Source organism: Bos javanicus, chromosome 1 (assembly GCF_032452875.1).
Source record: "Bos javanicus breed banteng chromosome 1, ARS-OSU_banteng_1.0, whole genome shotgun sequence".
Classification (NCBI taxonomy): domain Eukaryota; kingdom Metazoa; phylum Chordata; class Mammalia; order Artiodactyla; family Bovidae; genus Bos; species Bos javanicus.
The window spans coordinates 142,827,398-142,843,121 of record NC_083868.1 but is presented as its reverse complement, the minus strand read 5'-3'; the positions used below and the strand labels follow the sequence as shown (position 1 = coordinate 142,843,121).

The following is a 15,724-nucleotide window of genomic DNA, read 5'->3' as shown; positions in this document are numbered from 1 at the left end:
GCACAGGAGGCCGCTGGGCTCCTGGGCCAGGGTCCCAGGTGGGTGATGCTGCTGTGGATCAGACCTACGCCCAGGAGGCTAGATTTCCTTCTTCCAATTGTGTTGCAATGTTTGAGACTTTATGCTACTCTATTTTTGAATGAAGAGTTACAATTACTCGTCTCTCACCAACATGGCTGCTGTGAAAACCGCTGGCGGAGATGACATCGCTCTAGACTTGGTTATGACACAGGGAGGGCGCCTCTTCGGATTACCGCAGCACTGTGAGCTCCAAGAATGCACTTCTGGCAGGGGGCGGCATACGGAAGGGGCCTCAACACTTGGATGAGCCCAGCTCTCTCTGCCCCAGAGGGGCACCTGCAGGGGACATCTCATCTCCCCTGTGCTCTGAGATCAGGCGGGTCTTCTCCACGTGGTGTGTTTTGTCCCCTTTGTGTCCTCATACCCTGAGGTCCTAATAGCACCTGTGGCTGTGACCTCATTTGGAACAGGGCTGTCACAGATGTAATGAGTTCAGATCGGCCATGCTGGAGGAAGGTGACCCCTCACCCAGTATGACTACTGTCGTTTAGTCGCCAAGTCATATCTGATTCTTTGCCCCCACCCTCAGCCCCAACCTCCCCATCGACTGAGGCAGGCCAGGGTTCCCTGTCCTTCACTATCTCCTTGAGTTTGCCCAAGTTCATGTCCACTGAATTGGTGATGCCATCCAACCAACTCATTCTCTGTCACCCCTTCTCCTCTTGCCCTCAATCTTTCCCAGCATCAGGGTCCTTTCCAATTAGTCAGTTCTTCGCATCAGGTGGCCCAAGTATTGAGCTTCAGCTTCAGCATCAGTCCTTCCAGTGAAAATTCAGGGTTGATTTCCTTTAGGATTTACTGGTTTGATCTCCTTGCTGTCCAAGGGATGCTCAAGAGTCTTCTCCAGCACCACAGCTCATAAGCATCCATTCTTCGGGACTCAGCCTTCTTTACTGTCCAGCTCTCACATCTGTGTGAGTTGACGGGTGACAGGGGACACTTGGACAGAGATAGACACACACAGAGAAAGGCCATGTGGAGACAGAGGCAGACCCTGCAGTAATGCCCTGCAAGCCAAGGAGCCCCAAGAATCACCAACACCCCCAGAAGCTGGAAGAGAGGCCTGGAACAGGCCTTCCTGGGGAGCCTGGCCTTCCTGACAGCTTTGGTTCAGATTTCTAATGCTCAGAACTGTGGGAAAAGAAACTACCGTTTTCAGCCCCCCGTTAGTGGTACTTTGTTACAGCAGCCGCAGGAAACTAACACAACCCGGGTGAAATTCTGAATTTTCTCTTGCCATCCGAATGGCCAGTGCATGTCAGGGACCATACCGGAAGCACTGCCTGGCCCCTGCCCTCACTGGGCTCTGTATAGACGAGGGCGCCTGCAGCCTGGCGGGGGCTCATGACTCACCCCGGCTGTTCCAGGGAGGTGGCAGGAGTCAGTCATTTGAGAAGGGATGAGAGGCTGCATATAAAACCCCTTCCTACCATGTGCACCTTCAACTAACCTGTGTGCTCAGCTGCTACATCATGTCTGACTCTTTGCAACCTCATGGACTGCAGCCTACCAGGCTCCTTTGTCGATGGGATTTCCCAGGCAAGAATATTGGAGCCGGTTGTCATTTCCTTTTCCAGGGGATCTAGTTTGGATCTTCCCGACCCAGGGATCAAACTTGCATCTCCTGCGGTGCAGGACTCTTTACCGCCGCGCCACCTGGGAACCAACTATACCTCAAAAAAGCCGACCTGTCTCGCACAAGTGCTCTGTGGGCTCCATGGATGCAACATGTTTGTGGGTGAGGCGATTCCACAGAGGGAAGGTGGGGGACGGGGCCCAGAGCACACCCTTGCCCCCTCTCGCTGCAGCAGACATGGCACTGGGCCACAGGCAGCCGGTCCCAGGCTGGTCTCAGAAAATCCAAACTGATGACAAGTATGACACGAACATGGTGTGGTCCTGGGAAGACGTGCCCCCGAGCCCACCCCGGGGCTGCCAGCCTCACCACTCTCTGGCGGGACCACCAGCTTCCCTGTCCCCTCCTGGCCCAAAGACCCCGCACTCAGCCACCCTCCCCACTAAGCAGGTTGCCCTCAATTTTGAAAATTCTGACAATGACCTTCAGGGTGTCAGGCGGCCTTGTAAGACGATCCAGTGTGTTTGCACAGGGCTGTGAGTGGGCCCAGGAGTCCTGCTAAGTCCCATTAGGCCCAGTGTAACCTCAGGCACCCTAGTGGCATGGCGTTCTGGGGGTGACAGGCCACATCGTCACCACGCGGGCTCTGGACAGGTGACCGTGGGCATGAAGCAACCCCAGAGGGCAGACAGGCGGAGCTGGTCGCGTCAGAAAGCAGCTGGCACAGCCCTGCACACAGTCCACACTCCATGCGTGCACCACATCCCGCGTCATCTTGGCCAACGGGGCATCTCCACCCCCAACCTGAACCTCTGCTTTGACCCCAGTTTGGCCAGGGGTCCCGCTGCACCCAAAACCCCACTCTCCAAGAAGTGCTTGGGGATTTTTTTTCATGGATTTCGGCGCCTTGGCTCCCCAGGGGCATGCATGGAGGGACACTCGTTCCGAGGGACAAGTGACTTCTGTGTCCAGACTGTGGTATTGCTCCCCCGACTGGCCACTCTGTGCTGTTGCTGCTAAGTCGCTTCAGTCGTGTCCAACTCTGTGCAACCCCCTAGATGGCAGCCCATCAGGCTCCCCCGTCCCTGGGATTCTCCAGGCAAGAACACTGGAGCAGGTTGCCATTTCCTTCTCCAATGCATGAAAGTGAAAAGTGAAAGTAAAGTTGCTCAGTTGTGTCCGACTCTTAGCGACCCCATGGACTGCAGCCTACCAGGCTCCTCTGTCCATGGGATTTTCCAGGCAAGAGTACTGGAGTGGGTGCCATCGCCTTCTCCGACTCTGCGCTGTGGGGACGTCCATATGGAAGCGGGGCCTCTGAGGCCCCAGGACACGCGTCCTCTGGAAGCCAAAGACCCTTCTCCTTTAATTGGTCCCTTTTTCAAAATAATCGATGTCGACTTTGTTCAAGCTGAGAGTGTGAATCTTTACCATTTTCTGTAGGACGCTTCCTCTCTTCTTCTGTGACGTCATCCTCCCCGCCTCCCACGGCCATAAACTCTCTTTTATGAGAAGAAAGCTGTGTAACTGAAAAGCAGATCCCAGACGGTGCCCACTCAAGCCCAGCTGAACCAGATTCTTCAGCCTCGCTTCTGGGGAAAAAAAAGCCCAGGGCCCCCTCCACCCCATATGGCTACGCAGTGCTCTCCCCCAGCCGTCTGCCTGCGCCTCCCCCGGCGCAGACCTTACCTGTTGCTTCTGGCTGCCAGCTCCTCCCTCATCTTTTTAATGTCACTCTTGCATTTCTCAATCTCCACCACTTTTAGTCCTTCCACTGGGGACCAAGAGAAACACGGGGTTACCATGGATACATGCGGAGGATGGGGAGGCTGGTAACTGGGGGTTCGCCCACGGCTCCCATGTCCACTGCTGGGCGGGAAGGAGGGGAGGCTGGCTCAGACACTGGTTCCCACTCCCGCCCACCCTGCTGATTCTCTGGCCTCCCACTCACTCAGCTGAAACACAGCTGCCCCCAGACACACGCCTGTTCATCGCATTCAGGCCCATGGGCCCTCTAGGATGGAAGCCCCTCCCCCGCCCCTCTCCATGAATCTCCACTCTGCCCTCACCCACTTCTTGCTTTCTCTCCATATCCCTAAGCACCAGCTGAGGATCTGGGACACAGCGTCTTTTATCCCCCAAAGAAAAAGGGGGTTATGTGTTCCCACGGTATTAAAATGCAATGGAAGTTTCAGGGGGCAAAATCACAGCTTCCCAGCAAGAATGGAAATTTCATTAAGATAAGGAGCTTTGCACTTTAAGATCCTGTAGAGCAGTTAACCAGGAGAAGTCCACACCTGAAATGGTGAGAAACGAACAGGCCAGGAGGACGACCCCAGACTTGGTCATATTTCCGGGGTGCTGTGGCGAGGAGGGGTCCCTTATGTCAGCACACTACTAATTTGTTTTTCATCAAAGGATGAACTGGCGCTTACACCCACAAGCGAGTATTCAACTTCAAGACATACACACTTGGCAGGTGCATATTTAGCCCAGAAATGCTGCCAGCTTTGGAAGGGCTTTCAGACTAGAGTCAGTTCATAAGAAATAAAAAAGATGAGCTTTGTTACTTTGTAATCACACCTCAATTTTTATGCAAAAAGATACTACCCAGGATGCCACTCATCCCCCTTTTCAGGGAGTGTGGCTCTGAATATGGCTAAAAATAAAATGCAGATGATTTCTAAAAGAAAAACAAAGCAGCTCGGTGACTTCCGCTGGTTTCCATTAATCCCCTCCCGCCGGGAGGAGCTGTCAGCAGCTCTGGAGCTCATGGGGGTGGAAATTTTCCCAGCACTGCCCTGGGCAGACAGGCAGGAACTAGAACCTCCCTGGGCAGGTTTTCTAAGCATTTCAGGGTCAGGGGCCAAGCGGGGGCCAGGCTTTGTGAAACCACGGCGTCCTTCCGTTTATGTGGCAGGAATCTGGAGGATCTGATCTGTGAATCAGGTCCTGGTGACCTGCTTCTCTGCCATGTGGGATGCCAAGGCAGAGGCTCAAAAACCACCTCCTCCCTTTTGTACCAGGACGCGGGGCAGTGAGGTGGAGGGGGTGGAGGAAACGACATCAGTACTCTGAGCTCCCTCTGGGACCCCGCATCCTCCTTTGGGGTAGGATGCTCTCAGTCGTTTCTTGCACCACGCTGTTAAGAGATGGATGGAGGCTTGGGTCCACTCCCAAGAAGAAGTGTAGCAGCACACGTCGTAAAGGTTTGCATTGGGACCAGGAGTGTGCACATGCCCAGGGCACTCCTCAGCCTCAGTCCCACTGCAAGACGCTCACCCCTCGGAGGAGGGGACCATGTTGCAGCCGTGTCTGTCACTGGGACATACAGTGGAGTCAACATCAGTGGCAGGAAGGGGCCCAGGAAAGGGTTGCTAACACGTGAAGGGCAGAAAATTTCAGAAAGGGGAATACAGCTGGAGAAGGGACCTGGCATGTGACACAGACTTGGATCCAAAAAGGGAATCCATGTGGGGAAGAGACAGACCATGCTGTATAGTCCAAACAGGGCAGCAGTGCCCTGCCAGTCAGGGTCCATGGATACACTCGTTATGTTTCCAGCATCACTTTTCTGAATACAAAATAACCTATGACTACTACAGAAAATGGAGCAAATACAGGGCCTATCAAAGAAGAGTATTTAAAAATGTATCCATGAGCCCACTGGGCCAGAAGAGAATTCATTTACTATTATATGGTGTTGGAGAAGACTCCTGAGAGTTCCTTAGACTGCAAGGAGATCAAACCAGTCAATCTTAGGAAATTAATCCTGAATATTCATTGGTGGAGAAGGAAATGGCAACCCACTCCAGTATTCTTGCCTGGAGAATCCCATGGATGGAGGAGCCTGTTGGGCTGCCGTCTATGGGGTCGCACAGAGTCGGACACGACTGAGCGACTTCACTTTCACTTTTCACTTTCATGCGTTGGAGAAGGAAATGGCAACCCACTCCAGTGTTCTTGCCTGGAGAATCCCAGGGACGGGGGAGCCTGTTGGGCTGCCGTCTATGGGGTCGCACAGAGTCAGACACGACTGAAGCGGCTTAGCAGCAGCAGCAGCATTCATTGAAGGAACTGATGCTGAGGCTGAAGCTCCAATACTTTGGCCACCTGATGCCAAGAGCCAACTCAGTGGAAAAGACCCTGATGCTGGGAAAGACTGAAGGCATGAGGAGAAGGGGATGACAGAGGATAAGATGGTTGGACGGTATCACCAACTCGATGGAGATGAGTTTGAGCAAGCTCCAGGAGATAATGAAGCACAGGGAAGCCTGGCGTGCTGCAGTCCATGGGATCGCAAAGAGTCAGACACGACTGAGTGACTGAACAACAACAACAATATATTATATATGTGTGTGTGTGTGAGTGTATCCTTCCAGGCATTTCTCTCCCATCCCCATGCATTCTTAATATCTATCTATTTACTCTTATTTTTAAAAAGACAGGAGATTTTCCTGTCAATCCAGTGATTAAGGCTTCGTCTTTCAATGCAAGGGTCCCAATGCAATGCAAGGACCTGGTTGGGGAGCTAAGATCCAATATACCTTGAAGTCAAAAAACCAAAACATAAGATAGAAACAATACTGTAACAAATTAGATAAAGACTTTAAAAATGATCCACATCAAAAAAATTTCTTAAAAAAAAAAATTGGGGGATCATGCCGCTCTGTTTTCTCATTTGCTTTTTTCTATCATCAAGGTCAAGGATGCTCCTGTTAGCAGCTGCCCACTAGCTCATGGCTCTTGGTGGCTGCCTGATGTTTGATCGAATGGATATTGGAATTGATGTAGATCAGATTCCTTGGCCATTTATTGGGGGTGATGTTAAGATTCAGTCTTTTGGGCTACATGGTATGATATCACTTATCTGAATCTCAGAGATTCAGAATTTACGGCAAAGATGTTTATGAAATGAAGCCTGGTTGCCGAGGAAATTGACGGTGAGCAATGAGATGGCAAAAAGTGCATTCATCAATGGACGAGAAAACAACATGTCATGGGATTAAAGGGCCAGAGCACAGGGAGGAAGCCGGGAGGTAGCAAAGCTCCAGAGCACAGGGAGGAAGCTGGGAGGCGCTGGGCGGATGCAGGCACGCATAGATCTGGGGCAGCCCCTCCCAGGCCTCGCTGGACACCAGGATCCCTTTTGGAAGATCCTGGGGGAGCGAGAAGGCCAACTGTGCTGGGCCTCCCCCAGGTCCTGTGGCCACCCAGTGAGGCCCCATGGTGGGGATGGATGTCAGCTACCCACATCTCGGCCCACTCATCAGTCCCAAACCTTAAACACAGGTGGCACAGACCAGAGCCCCAGACTAGTGGCCTGAGCATCACATGGACTCTGCTGGCCTCTCTTGGACTTTAGAAGTGGCTCCATGGGCCTTGGCAGGTCACAGCCACCCTGGAGGAGAATGTTCAGGAATGATTTGCTAAGAGGGATGCTGGCTTCAGGAATGGGGCCTCAGTGGGCAGGAGCAAGAGGGTGGTCACGGAGGCAGCTCTGTCCTGTTCTCTCCTCCCTCCAGCCCCATCGGGCTCTCCTGAGAGGCTACTGTGGGCAGGCCAGGCCCTGGTGAGGCTGCAGAGCTTTGAAAATTGTTTACAGACATGTAGGAATAGAGCCGTGTTTCAGCATTTCTGCCAAGAACTCTGCTAAGGAATTTGCATAACGCACATTTCCTGAGTGACAAAAAGAAAAGCAAGGTTTGCTTTCAGTCTTCTGGGTTGTTCGCTTGACCTGGCTGTAAACTCAGGCCCCTGGGGCCAGCTCTCCAGTCTTTAGGTTTGGGGCCAGGCCTGGGCAAGGACTGGAGACCGCCAGGCTCCTCTGTCCATGGGGTTCTCTGGGCAAGAATGCTGGAGTGGGTTGCCATGCCTTTTTCCAGGGGATCTTCCTGATCCAGGGATGGAGCTCGGGTCCAGGTGGCGCTAGTGGTAAAGAATCCAGCTGCCAATGCAGGAGACATGAGACACAGGTTTGATCCCTGGGTCAGGAAGATCCCCGGAGAAGGTAACTGTCACCCACGCCAGTATTCTTGCCTGGAGAATCCCACGGACAGAGGAGCCTGGTGGGCTACAGCCCATGAGGTCGCAAAGAGTCAGACATGACTGAGTGACTAAGCAGGTGGCACGCACGGGCAAGGATAAAGGCTGGATGGGAGCAGGGCTGCCCTGTGCCTGCAGGGTGCCTGGGCCTGTCCTGCAAATAAGAAGAAAGGGAGGGAGGGAGGGGGGTGCCCTGGACGGTTCACCTCCAGCCGGGAAGCAAGAGGAGGCCCTGGGTGTCCTGTGTTTACAACACCCTTCCACCTAAGCCAGACCCCAGCCTCCCAAAGAAGGAAAACATTCTGTAGAAAAGGAAGGAAAGCCTTGAAGGTGAATTAAGAGCTACAGAAAAGTTTATATTTGACTCCAAAAAATTAAACACTTGAGAAGGTTAAAAAAAAAAGCAGGAAATTCCATTCAAACACAAGTCAAACCAATGTAACGTGGTTTACAGATAGGCAGTTCTAGCTGGTCCCTCTCTGGACCTCAGAAGCAGAGAACAGTCAGCAGCAGCTCAGACACACCAGACACAGCGCGTATGCATGTGAGCATGGCGCACATGTCTGTTCATATGTGTATGTATGTAAGGGTTTGTGTATTTTTGAGTATATGTGCCCCTGTTTCTGTGTGTGTCTACATGTATGGGTGTGTGTGTGCCTCTGTGTGTGTGTGTGTGTGTCCACGTCTGGCCGGGCCAATTGGAGCAGCCTGGCAGCCTTCACAGCTGGCTTGCTTCTGGCGGCAGTGCAGGGTCGGGACTGACCTTCTGAGAGGCTGGGGTGACCAGTTCCCCAAGTGACCGATGGCAGAGGTCTGAGTGCCGACCGTCCAGAGGGCCTCCGCTGTCCACTTCCAGGGTCCCTGTGATGTCTTTGCGGGAGGCACAGATGCTACGTCTGGGCGGCTCTTTGGAACTCATACCCCCCTGCCCCCGGGGGCTCAGCTCAGGTGAGGCAACTGTGGTCATTTCCTTGTTAACGGTGGAGCCTGGCGAGCCTGGGAGCAGTCAGCCACAAGCACCAGGAGAGGCCGGGCCTAAAGCCAAGTGGAGTTCAAGCGGCACAAGAACCACCTCCTGCAGTGTGTGAACCCGCCACTCCTGTGCACGACGGGCAGCCAGGAGGAGGTGAGGGTGCTGGGGGCTGACATGGGGACAGGTACTAAAATGGGGCTGGGGTAACCCGCCGCCCAGAGTGCCCCCCACCCCAACGATCCAGCTGACCAAAGCGCCTAGAAGCCTAACCCTGACCCTCTCTTCCCCCTGAGAAATGCAAGCCCCCTCCATCCCTCCCATGCAGGGCCCAGGCCTCTGGTGCTAGGATGAATACAACTAGTAAAAACACGAGTAACCGTGATGTCGTGGAGCTGGACCGCGTCTTCCAGGTCACCTGTGTGCATGTGTGTGACTTCTGTGATTCACACAAGAGCCCTAGGAGGAGATTCGAGCTAGTTCTGGAGGATGTGGGGCACGGACAGACCAGGGGAGACGGTTCCCAGGGCTCTGTCCTTTACCGGTTCTCAATCCACGAGCCACCTGAAGGCAAAATACAGACACTTCTCTGCCCGATTGCTGCTCTCACGGCCAGAGACCGGAAGCCCTCGGTCTCACAGCGCTCGGCAGGAGTTCTGAAAATTAATTAACGGCCTCTTTAACCCGCCAGTGTACAAAGAATGGAAGGCCTGGAGCTGGCTTCTGTGCAGGGAGGGGCCAGTGGAGCTGGAAGAGAGGAGGATGAAGCAGGAGGCACCTGCTGCCCCCCTCCACCCGCCAGGCATCTGCTCTCCAGGTGGTGACTGGAAGACGGCTCTTCTCTGTAAGTGCAGGCAGTGACTCAGCAGTGAACGCTTTTTGTGATCTCTGGCTGAACCACTTCCCACGTGTGGACAGTTCTACCCCATGGGGCTTGGTGGGAAGTGGGGCTTGCCTCCCACTGCAGAAGATGAAACAGCGAACGCTCACAGCAGTGGGTTGAATTGTGCCCCCGTAAGAGACAGGCAATGACATAGGGAAAAGCTATGACGAATCTAGAGAGCGTAATAAAAAGCAGAGACATCACTTTGCCGACAAAGGTCTGTCAAGTCAAAGCTATGGTTTTTCCAGTAGTCATGTACGGATGTGAGAGCTGGATCATAGAGAAGGCTGAGTGCTGAAGACCGATGCTTTTGAACTGTGGTGCTGGAGGAGACTCTTGAAGGTCCCTTGGAAACCAAGGGAGATCAAACCAGTCAATCTTAAAGGAAATCAACTCTGAATATTCATTGGAAAGACTGATGCTGAAGCTGAAGCTCCAATCCTTTGGCCACCTAATGTGAAGAGCCAACTCATTGGAAAAGATCCTGATTCTGGGTAAGATTGAAGGCAGGAGGAGAAGGGGATGACAGAGGATGAGAAGGTTGGATGGTATCAACGACTCAATGGACATGAGTTTGAACAAACTCCAGGAGATGGTGAAGGGCAGAGGAACCTGGCGTTTAGCAGTCTATGGGCTGCAAAGAGTCGGACGTGACTGAGCAACTGAACAGCAACAACAAAGGGAGAGGCTCACATCCTGATCCCCAGAATGCAAGTGTGACTCTGTTTAGGAAACGGATCCTGAGATCAGATCGTCCTGGGTGAGGGTGGGCTCAGAATCCACAGAGAGGTGCCTGATGCGGGAAGGTAGAGGGAGACCTGAACACAAAGGAGGGCAGGGGGAGGCTGAGTGCAGTGACGGCCACATGCCAAGCCCGCGGGCAGCCTGGGAGCCACAGCAGGCTCAGGACAGGGCCCCTCCGGGAAGAACTGGCCCCGCGGCACCGTGACCTCAGCATCTGGCCTCCAGACTTCGGGAGAATTCATTCCTGTTGTTCCAACCCCCTAGTTTGGGTGCGTTGACATGACAACCACGGGAAACAAACATACTCAGTTTCTCTGGCCTTCCCTGCAGTGGGCAGGGGTAGGGGGCGGGGTGTGTGTGTGTGTGTGTGTGGGTGTGTGTGTGTATGTGTGTGTGCATGGGGTCCACTCTGCCCAGACTCTGGATCTGCAGCTGGTGAACAGAGAAGAAGCCTGACGTTTGCAGCAGTGGCCATGAGCCGTGGGGGTCCCAGCACTGACCTTAGGGTGCTGGGGATACTGTATATCTGGGGCTCAGATCTGCCAGATTCGAGTCTTCACATCATCAGCTCTATGTGGCGTATGGGGCACTGCTCCTGATGAACAGCTACTGAGGAGCCTCGTCCTGACACTCTCAGTGCCCAGGGGACCCCCCTGCTAATCCCTAGGAGGCAAAACCTCTTTTCTGCTCGATGCAGCCATGACCAGTGTCCGTGGCAGTGGGTACAAGGCCAGCTGCCTCAGCAGCTTTCTAACCTGCTCTTCCTCAAGCCTCCCCTCAAATCCCCAGCTCCTCATGGTGAAAGGTGCTGATGAAAGCCCTAGGACCTCAGGGCTTGTTGTTCAGTCTCTAAATTTTGTTCAACTCTTTGCAACCCCATGGACTGCACAATGCCAGGCAACCCTGTCCTTCACTATCTCCCGGAGTTTGCTCAAACTCATGTCCATTGAATTGATGATACCATCCAGCCATCTCATCCTCTGTTGACTCCTTCCCCTCTTTCCCTCAATCTTTCCCAGCATCAGTCTTTTCCAGTGAGTCAGTTCTTCCTATCAGCTGGCCAAAGTGTTGGAGCTTCAGCTTGAGCATCAGTCCTTCCAATGAATATTCAGGACTGATTTCCTTTAGGATTGACTGGTTTGATCTCCTTGCAGTCCAAGGGACTCTCAAGTCTTCTCCAACACCACAGTTCAAAAGCATCAATTCTTCGCTGCTCAGCCTTCTTTATGGTATTTACTTTTCCAATTTGCTGAATGAACTCAAGCAGGTCACTTAATCTCTTTGGCTTCTTCACTGTCAGTGGGGAAAACAGAACTGTTTTGCAGCTCTAATGATCAAATGGATTTAAAAAATGCCGCTGCACTTTGAAGAGGGTGACTGTAAATCACGATTCAAGTTCTTTAGGCGAACTGGTTTTGGACACAATCGTGATTTTTTTTTTCTTGGAAAAAACCAAGCAGTTCATACAAGGTATGAAAAGTGACCTTCAATGAGTTAGCCAGGTAGAGGCTGTGATGCCATCCCGATAGCCTCACGTCTGGAGTCTGTTTACTCACTCCGCAAGTCAGTAAATGCAGTGCCCAGGAGCCATTAACCTTGACACTGGCCTTGACACTGACAAAGAGCCATCTCTTTGGGCCCTGGGCGGGGAATTGTGGACCACAAGGAATTCAAGCACTGCCCCTTATTTTACGGATGGGACACAAAGGGTGACTGAATGGCAGCTGTTATCTTCTGGAGTTTTAGCTACTTGGTCACTGAGTCAGGACTTGGTGGTCATTAAGTAGACATCTTCCCCTAAAACTGTGAAACCAGAGAGTATGGGTTGGTGTGTTCTCATTTATGTAGAAAGGGACACACACAAGCTGTTCTGCAGAGGTTCCTCTCTGGGGGGGCCCGGTCTAGGAAGCCCCGTGGTCTCCTCTGTGCTCCTCTGTGCCACCATGACACATACCATGTGATGACATGCACCGGATTGCAAATTACTGTGTACTTCTAACACGTTGCGAGTTACTGGGTTACTTTTAAAACAGAATAAAACGCTTAAGATTTATCACTCTTCTAGCCTTCGTTAACTTCAAAGGTAAGTACTGAGTATTTCACAAAGACAAAACATTCGTTCTCAGCCTCACCTCCCCTGCCACCATCACGCACCACAGCTCAAGTGGCTTAATTTAAACTGAGGTTAAAAGACACATCAGCGAAAAGACATCAACATGCCACTCACATTCGACGCGTTTCTCTAGCACTGCCAAGTGATTTGCAAATTCAGCTTTCAGCTCATTGATTTTAAAAGCTCTGGGAAGGAAAAAAACAAAACAACATAACTCCTCAAATTCTCCAAGTTAAAGTGGGTTCAGTCAACATCTGCCGGCTCCTTGCCACGGTGAGGCCCACAGGTGGGCTGGTAAGGGATCCAAACAGAGGAGTTGCTTTTAAGGAACTGATGGGAGGCAGTGGGGAGGAGGAAAAGGATACACTCTGGAATTATCTCGAAGGTGTATTTTCCAAGACCAGAACCCAGAGCGGGCATGATTACTCCCCATACCTGGCCAGTGAGCAGATACTCTCTGGGGAGGACCTGGGTTCTCTGCTCACCACTGGCATGGACCAGCACTCACCCCTCCACACACACACACCCTGTCCCGCTGGGCACAGACCACCTTAGGCAGCTGGTGTGCCCTTCTCTGGGATCTAACCCATTCAGTTCAACAACTCTTGGGCTTTAAGGAAATATGGCTTCTCCCCATTTCAACTACCCGAGGGGCAGTAAGATGCCATGGAAGGTGACTGAGAAAATGCAAAGCATTGACTCCAGAACCGGCAGCATAACTCAGAATGAAGAGTGAGCCAGAGATCCACACAGGATCTCTATGCTGCCAATTCCCGTAGGCTGAAGTCCTCGCCCCAGAAGAGCCCCTGAGGACATTCTCAGCAACACGGGTTCTTACTCTGAAAGCACCAGCAGGCGAGCATTTCCTGGACCCCATGCATGCTGGCTTAGTTACAGAATTCCCCAAAGGACCCCACCGGGCAGGTAGCTTCTCTGGGGAAGTGATGGATGAGAGCCCACCGGCTGAGATAGCCTCACGGCAATGGGCCCACCCGCCAAGAAGAGAAAGAGTACCCAGCCCCGGAAAGGATGCATCCAGAAGATTCTGTACCTTGAGAACTGCTCCGCCACCTGGGTCAGCACGTTCTGGATCAGTTCTTCTTTCTCTGCAGATGAGAAAAGAAAGACTAATGGAAAAGGGTGCACTCTGTGGACCACGGGTTGAACCCCAACACCGTGCCCAGGAGCTGCCTGGGTACCTGGGGGAGGGGTGCTCAGGTCACTGGTCGGCAGCAGGGCCTTTCCTGGGCCTCGGGTTTCCCGTCCAGCTTCAGATGCCCTTTCCCCCTGGGACAGCTCTCAGTGGTGCCTCAGCAGAGTGGCCGGGGCTGTGATCTTCCTGCAGTCAGCACCAGCCATAAAAGCAGGCAGGACTGGTCTTTAAATATGGGACGCTTTCATGCAATGCCCCGGACCATTTTATGGGGGCAATTACTATGACAGAAAGTTCAAGGCATATTTTGAGTGCAACACACACTGTTCTCACGGTAGGTCCCAGAGAGAGGAAGCAGCTGGGGTGAGCGAGTTTGTCCCTCTGTTGCCTGGTACATAAAACTGGGCTGGGCGGCTGGGTTTACAAGGTCCAGACCCCAGGCTGTATGTAGCTGCCCATTTTCCGGTTTCCTGGCTGGGCCCAATGCGGGATGCCTCATAGAAAGGTGAGGAATGCACGGCACCGTTCCAGCCACTCTGTGCTCTTGGGAAGGGCGGGCTCTCCCCTTGGTTCCAGGTGGCAGTTTAGCTCACACCTTAAAATTCTGGGGACCTAAACAAGGCTTCCTCCTGAACTCGCGTAAGCTTCCATATAGACTCTAAACCCGACACAAATCAAAACCGAGCCAAGCGTGTCCAGACAAACAAAACCCCCCCGATAATCCAATTTGGCAACAGGGCTCCAAAGCTAAACATGTTCACGTGCTCTGATTTACTGTTTCCAGTTCTAGGAAAAACCACATATATGGACACAAAAGATGTTCATCATGACGTTATTTAACGCAGTGAAAACTGTGATGGACATCACTTATACCATTTAGATGTGGTGTGGTGCATCTGTACTGTGGAAGCGTATTCTGCTACTAGGAATAATATCTTAGAAAAATGTTCATGCCTATTATAAAACTAAGAAAGTCATAGTACAGTGTGATTCCATTTCTTAAAACTTGGGAGAGTATACTCCAAAATAATAATAGTAGTTACTTTTTGGTTGTAAGATTATTTTTGTTTCTCTATATCTAATATACTTCTATAATAACTTATGTTAATTTCACAGAAGTATTTTAAAAAATAATCTAAAATAACCTCTAGGACCTCATTCCTTCACCTGCCAAAGGAAAGAGTAGACCAGATGACCCAAGGTTTCCTCTGGCTTTAGCATCCTATGAGTTGATGAGAAGAAGGAAAACGATGTCCCATCATATCTCTTGGAAATACAAGGGTAAATATGTCAGCCAGGAAACTTTCTTGAGCCACATGTTGAGCTGATCAAAGTTCTATCCTTCAGAGAGGACCAGACCCCTCAGGGGAGAAAAATGGTGGCTCCATTGACAAGACCCACCAGTGAGAAGGCTTCACAGGCTTCTTTGGTGAACTTAGCAGTATTTTAGATCACTTACTCTGAAATCTTGGGCAAAAGTGTATCATACAACCTTTAAGAGTTAGTGGCCTGTCTCAGTCTTGAGATATATTTAAAAGTCCATCAACAGTTGCAGAATGCACATTCTTTTCAGGTGCCTATGAAGTGACGTGAAAGTCGCTCGGGTGTGTCCAACTCTTTGCGACCCCATGGACTATACAGTCCATGAAATTCTCCAGGCCAGAATCCTGGAGTGGGTAGCCTTTCCCTTTTCCAGGGGATCTTCCTAACCCAGGGATCAAACCCAGGTCTCCTGCACTGTAGGCAGATTCTTTACCAGCTGAGCCACCAGGGAAGCCCTGTGCCCATGAAGCATATACCAAAGTAGACCATAGGTCGGTGCACACACACACAAAACCCACAACAAATCTGAAAGAACCACAACCAAATAGAGTATGGTTTATGACCTTTAAGAGAATCAAACTAGAAATCAGTAACAGAAAGATCTTCAAACACTTTGAAACTAAATGACACACTTCTAAGTAATACATGGGTCAAAGAGGAGGTCTTAGGGATATAAAGATAGACACTGAATGATAATTGCTTCACAGAATTTTGCTGTTTTCTGCCAAGTAGAATGAAAATGAAAATACAACGCATGAAAATTTAGCTGTGGGACACAGCTAAAGCAGTGCTGAGAGGAATATTTATAGCACTGTATGCTTGCATTTGCAGAGAGG

General features: G+C 51.6%; 1 protein-coding gene across 3 annotated transcripts in view; it reads right to left on the bottom strand.

The window, feature by feature from the left end:
* PDE9A (phosphodiesterase 9A) overlaps positions 1-15,724 on the bottom strand; it is a 104,027-nt gene that overhangs the window by 22,316 nt on the left and 65,987 nt on the right. For 2 of the 3 annotated variants that reach the window (XM_061422468.1, XM_061422476.1), the window contains exons 5-7: positions 13,464-13,518; positions 12,527-12,597; positions 3,347-3,431 (exon numbers count right to left, since the gene is read on the bottom strand). In XM_061422468.1, the coding sequence (XP_061278452.1) occupies positions 3,347-3,431; positions 12,527-12,597; positions 13,464-13,518 (211 nt within the window). The remainder of the gene's footprint in view (positions 1-3,346; positions 3,432-12,526; positions 12,598-13,463; positions 13,519-15,724) is intronic. The other variant, XM_061422483.1, reaches the window with a different exon arrangement.